The sequence below is a fragment of the Glycine soja genome, chromosome 11, assembly GCF_004193775.1.
Source record: "Glycine soja cultivar W05 chromosome 11, ASM419377v2, whole genome shotgun sequence".
NCBI classification, from domain to species: domain Eukaryota; kingdom Viridiplantae; phylum Streptophyta; class Magnoliopsida; order Fabales; family Fabaceae; genus Glycine; species Glycine soja.
This window is the reverse complement of record NC_041012.1, coordinates 5885335-5891575: the sequence shown is the minus strand read 5'-3', so window position 1 is coordinate 5891575 and position 6241 is coordinate 5885335. Positions and strand designations below refer to the sequence as shown.

Here is a 6241-nt window from a genome sequence, read left to right as displayed (position 1 = left end):
AGGCCAATCAAACCAAGTCAGTTTAGATAAAGGAATCTATAACAAACCATTGGTACTGGGAAGGGAGTTTCCAAATTGGGAAGAGAGAAGAATTGGCTGAATTACTATTTGTTGCAAAATCCATCATTACTCATTAGTGTGAAAGGTTAATGAGAGATTTGGATGGATTAGGAATGACTAATTGTAATTGACTTTCTTTACCGCACAAAAGGGCGTCTCCCGTGGTACTATCCATTAGTTTCTAACTTTTTAATCAGCAGATCAGCGTTAAAGTTTGAAAGTGCAATTTCATCAAGATAGCAAAAGCAGCTTTCTTAAAATTGCGTATTTTCATGTTCAAGTTAATCGATAAACAAGAGAATGATTTTATTTTTTTTCTTTTTCACGTTGCAAGTTGCACTTTTATATTTGTGACCACAAGGTAATAGGGTGATGAACAAACATGGCATAGAAGCTGATGCAATAAAGTTTAGTAGATAAGTGTGATGGGAAAGTGTCCATCCTGGTAATGACGGGTACACTGAGAATCTGTGATTCAATCACATCCAATTTCTAAAATGTATTAAATGAATTAGTCTTTTTTATTAATTGAGAAATGTTATAATTATTTGAATATAATATTCTATAAATAATTTTATAATTTTAAAAGTGAAAATAATAAAATAAAAATTGATAATTTATAAATTCAACCTCAACTGTAACACTAGTTTAAGTTAATTTTTCAATAAAAACTTTTTTTATTACATTTTTTTTCAACAAACACTAACAACACAAGAAAATAAAGAACTAAAATAAATCAATTTTCTAAAGAAGTTAATATTAAATTAAACACTTTATATTTTAAAAAGTTTTTTATCTATTTTTTTTTCAAAAATTGAAGTACATAACTTATTTTTAATTTATTAGACATTTATAATTCATTTTTCTTATTTTTTTCTCTTATAAACATTTGTTAATAAATTTATCTGAGTTAAGAATCCAAAATTTCGAGACACGCCCTAGTACATGTAATGACACGGTAAGTGCAAATTTAAATAATTCACTTCAATTATGATCAAAGCAAAAAAAAAAAAAAAAGCTATTGTTTAGATGCAATAATGCAAACATAGCTATCGACGAGATCTTCAACCTCCTCGATATCACGACGAAAGGAGAGGTTCATTCGCGTTGTCTGCAAATGATAATGTCAAAGGGAAATGGCCAAAATTATGCAGAGGGAGATAAAAGTAACCATAAGCCATTCGTTAGTGTTATAAAAATATGTTCGAACAAGTAAACCAATGGTCTTATTCGTTTAAAAATTAAATAAGGAAATAACTTGTGGTGGCAAACCGACCTGATCATTGCATCAAAAACATCATGAATACATCGATTTTTGTTGTTATGCATTATTTTATCATCTACTATTGTGCAATTGTCAAGTAATTAACGATATTTATACATTATTTTTTATACTATTTCCTTTTAGAGAGTAAAACTAAAAATAACATTTTATTTGATACACAATTTCTTTATTTTAAATAAACAAACTCTAAAAATAATAGTGAGTATTTGATCACGAGGAAGCATTTACTATAAAAAAAATATTTCACTTAAATTTAAGATAAGTTTGCTTTTGCAGTAAAAAAAAATAAATTAAAGTTTGTTTTTAACCTCCAAATTTATGAAGAGGAAACATTAAACATTTTTTTAGAAATCAATCTATGCGTAGCATATTTGTTTCACAGAATTATTTTACATTTTTAAAAATATGAAGATAATAATATTTATTTTTATGTTTGTTAAGAGGTTATTGGAAAAGATTTTTCACAAAAATTACATTCTCATGTCTACATAATTTTTATTCCCATACTAATGGGATCAGAAAGTTGCATTTTCATAGAAATGTAACAAATTATTTTATAGCTCTAGTATAACTTCCATTTTTACTTTTATTTTTAATTTATTATTTTAAAACTTTAAAAATATTTATAAGAATGTTAAAAATTAATCAAACATTTTTTTATATATGTCAAGGGAATAACATTCCAACTACAATATTCTTGGGATATGAATCCTGAGAATACAAAATGATTCCATGAAATAAACGTCACCGAGTTTTTAAAAAATCATCATTTTCCTAATTTCTAAATCAAATATATTATTATTTTTTATAATTATTGATTTCTCGGCGAGATGTTAAGATATTTTTACAAATTTCATCCTTTGAGTTCATTATAGAATTAATTATTGGTTTAGGACTAATTATGTTATTAATTTTCAATTGCAAAACTTTTCCTCTTGTTGAACTTGTGGTGGCTAAAAATTGAAATTCACAACCCAACCGCCAATTAACTGAAAGCCAAACAAAACAATTAAATATTTTTTGGGAAAAAATAGATAGACATACATGATACTCCTTGCTGAAGTGACATTTTAATTCTAATCAATTAATGATTGTAAAAGAATAAAGATAAATGAATACCCCAAATAATATTAGACACATAGTGAAAAAGAAAAAATGTAAGCAAAATTTATGATATATATGAATATATAAAAGTAGGTCAAACGCACATACATCTATCTGGTGCCATTAGGCGAGAAAATAACTGCTCCAGCAAATGAAAATTTGAGTACTACTTTGTTAACCTCAATAAATTTGATGTTCATATTTACAATTGGAGCAAATTAATGGTAATGATATTTATTTTCATAAAATGTCACAAATTCTTCCCAAAATGTCCTCCTGTTATTTGTTTTTTCTCTGAAGACAGAGGACAACACATGAATGGTATGAGACTCGTGAGCTGATGTAAAAGGCAGCTGCCTAATTCTGTCTGTGCATCTGAACCTTCCTACTCTAAATAAGTGCTCCATATGAAGACATGGCAAATTAATGTTTTAGTTTTACAAGTTGAGAAGTGACAATCTTTGCACCGGTTCCCATTGCATCTCTTCACACACAAGTAAGAATCTGATGCAAGTTGATCGCCCAACCGATAGAGACTGGCCATTGCCATCATGCACTGTGTATTAATTAATAGAAAGTCATAGCCCAGCCATTTTAATGCAACTTTGGCAGTGAAGGGCCACCTAATTGAGTTGCCACAAATGCCACCAAAACATAAGCAATCACCGCCATAACATTGTTTTTTCTTACGTCCACATTACCACCCGAAGTGTCCACCGCCATTGGGTATTTCCCGTTCCCCGATTTAATCGAACTGCAATCAAATTCAAACCCAAATTAAAAACATTGACAACATAAGAAGACACTATATGCGGAATCTGGACGGTGCAATAAAATTTAAACACGACATTGAAAAACAAAAAACGTGACAACCATGTCTATGGTGATACCGCACCCAAAAACTGGTCCCCTAATTGACATTCGCCCCAACTTATTCATTTTCCTCAAAACAATCATATTCCTCTGTTGTAAAACACGTTTTAACAGCTAAGAGTTTCCGCAGATTAGTTAATTAATTATTAATAAACATTTTCAAAAAAAGAAAAACTACGTCAGCTATTGAAAAAGCGACAAATAATTACTAAATGAAATTACCTAGTGGATGGCTGGGGGCAGAAAGTGATGGTATAATCCGCTGAGGCACAAGTGAAGGTGCTGGAGCCATCGTCATAAGCGTAACTGTAAGCGCGTGGGCACGCGCTCTTGAAGAACTGCGAGTATGAACTGGGTTTGCATGTGTCAGGCGTCGCGTAAGCGCCACTACAGCAGTATTGTGGATCATCGAATGCTTCACACGCGCTTTTGCACGCCACGCCATCTCCGCTGCTCATCACCTTGAGCTCCGTCGGGCACGGCGTGTTTAAGTCCACCACGCACCCCGTGGCGCTGCAGTTTCCGGCGCCGCTTCCGCCCTGTGGCTCCACGATCATGGGGAGATTGTAACCGTCGACGAGGCTCACGTCGAAGAAATCAAGCCCGCCGGCGCCGTTCAGTGTGAACTCGGCGAGCGTGGCCGGCGGGGCGGCTCCTGCGCCGTTGCATTCCACGGCGGAGGAGCCGCAGTCGCCTGTGACGCAGGAGAATTTTCCGGTGGCGTCTTGGGTGCAGACGGTCCGCCCCCAGAGGCGGCCGGACCAGGCGGCCGGCACGGTGATCACGTTGGACTCGCCGGGTTGTAAGACGAAGCCGGTGGTGGAGAGCGGTGAGGTTCCGGCGCCGGTTAAAATGCCGGGCCAAACTGTGTAGCTGCACTTGTTCACAATTGTGAATGTCGTTGAATATGAACCTGTGCAACGTTAAACATAACACATGACCATTAATACAAGTAGCTAACATTTTCTTCTAAAAAATCACCCAGTTGCATATCCAGGAACTGGAATTGAATATTACAAAAGTCAACATGTTTAAAACAAAAAAAAAAATTAATGAGTATAAATGATTACCTGCTAGGAATTGGAAGAGACATAGTACGACCAAAGTGGTGGAAAATTGAGCTGAAGAGGCCATAGTTGAAAATGGGGAATGAATGCAAGAAAGTGTGGAAGTGAAAAAATGGAATAATATTCTGTTTCCCTTGTTGGATGGTTTTGGAGAAAAGTGTTAGGATGAGGAATGGGTTGTGTTGGGAGGGAAGTGAATATATATATATATATATAGAGAGAGAGAGAGAGAGGGTTTGATATGGGCCATGTGCAAGTGTGGAGGCACGGCCCATAGTGTTGAGGGAGGTTATGGGTGTGGGGCCCAGTGGAGCAGTGCACATGCATGCATAAACCGCCAATGTGGAGGTCGGCAGTGTCTGGTTTATTGGTGACGATTTGTGCATACGCCCTAGATCGAAGGAACCTGAATATAAAATGACAAAAAATAATGGAGATGGAGGGTTTTCGAAGGAATCAACAACAGTGCTGACAAGCTTCAATTGGAGCTCAAAATTAAAAGGACGGCTACGAATTTACATACAATGAAAATAATATATGAATAATGTTCCAAAGCACTTGAAGCCATTCTCGTTTCTAAGTAACGTAGGATGGAGGTTGTTTGAGGTCAAGTGAGTCAAATATAAGGCAGTGAAGTACTAATTCCATGTGATTTTTGTCGCTCTTTATGAATCTTGCTAATTCACATGGACCATCCATCATATCATCACATGCTTCCTGCCTTTTATTTTACCAATTATAGTACATTATACAATTTCATTGTTCAATAATTGATTCTTTCTCTATAGGTACATAAATAATTGATAATTGGCTCCTTGTTTCTTGGGAAACCATATTTATTGGTTTTAAAGCTTAAGTTATATTCTCCTATCAAAAATTTGTTGTTTCTAATCTCAAAACCAAAGAGACATATAAAAATTAAAAAAATGAAAAGTATCCGTACGAATCAATCCTTTTTTATTTATTTATTTATTATTATAGACTTTATAACATATCACCGTCATTTTTGAATAAGTGACACTATATATTACTATTATAGAATTTTGTTATAAAAAAATTGTAACTTGTCTGTTCTGGCTTTGTCTTTCAGCATTGAACTTCTATTGGAAGACGGCCCAAAAAGAGTTAAAATGCAGGGAGTTGTTTTCATTCCAGTTTTGCTATTCTTACTCCCTTACTTTTTCAAAAACATGCAAAATGACATTTTTGTCCTCACTTCTTCACCATCTTGATATGATATAATAGTTGTCAAAGTAATTTAATTCTTCATATATATATATAATTATTTAATTTAATTGTGATATAGTTTATTCTTTTAATGATCATTGAATTAATAATGACGCAAAATTATCATAATGATGACATCTAACATGTTTTTTTAATAATAATAAGATTAATTGTGATATAAATTATTTTTAAAATTTAAATTAATGATAACACAAGTTATTTTTTTTTAATTGTAATCAAATCAATCATGATATAAATTAGTATGATAATTAATTTGATTACTACAAATAAAGAAAATTTGCATAATAATTAGTTTGATTATTTTTATCAATAATAATTTCTATCATAATTAATTCAATTTCAATTAAAAGGATAATTTATATCATTATTGTTTTGATTAGTTTAAAAATAATAACTTATACCTATAAGTAATTATATTTTTTTTCTAAAAATTTAAATGAAACGAAACATACTTTCGTTTACAGCAGAAATGCTTTTTTAGATAATCATAAAAAATGTATAATGCCAAAAACAACTTCGTTTCCAGTCACTTTCAAATTTGAGTCTCAACCAAAGAAAGAAAGAAAGAAAAATGGCATGTGTCAGAAATTGAGGAAAGAAAGAC

General features: G+C 32.6%; 1 protein-coding gene across 1 annotated transcript; it reads right to left on the bottom strand.

Moving 5' to 3' along the window:
* Positions 1 to 2598: 2598 nt before the first annotated feature.
* LOC114377617 (thaumatin-like protein 1) lies at positions 2599 to 4585 on the bottom strand. The gene is made up of 3 exons (XM_028336221.1): positions 4393 to 4585; positions 3545 to 4235; positions 2599 to 3203 (listed from the first exon to the last, which is right to left on the bottom strand). The coding sequence occupies exons 1-3, from the start codon at positions 4454 to 4456 to the stop codon at positions 3044 to 3046; spliced, it is 915 nt and encodes a 304-aa protein (XP_028192022.1). The 5' UTR covers positions 4457 to 4585; the 3' UTR covers positions 2599 to 3043.
* Between the last annotated feature and the right edge of the window lie 1656 nt (positions 4586 to 6241).

Coding starts and splice junctions, on each gene's coding strand:
- LOC114377617 (XM_028336221.1), bottom strand. CDS start 4,456: ATGGCCTCTTCAGCTCAATTTTCCACCACTTTGGTCGTACTATGTCTC. Junction 4,236..4,392: donor TCTCTTCCAATTCCTAGCAG/GTAATCATTTAT, acceptor AACGTTGCACAG/GTTCATATTCAACGACATTC. Junction 3,204..3,544: donor TGCCCCCAGCCATCCACTAG/GTAATTTCATTT, acceptor ATTTGATTGCAG/TTCGATTAAATCGGGGAACG.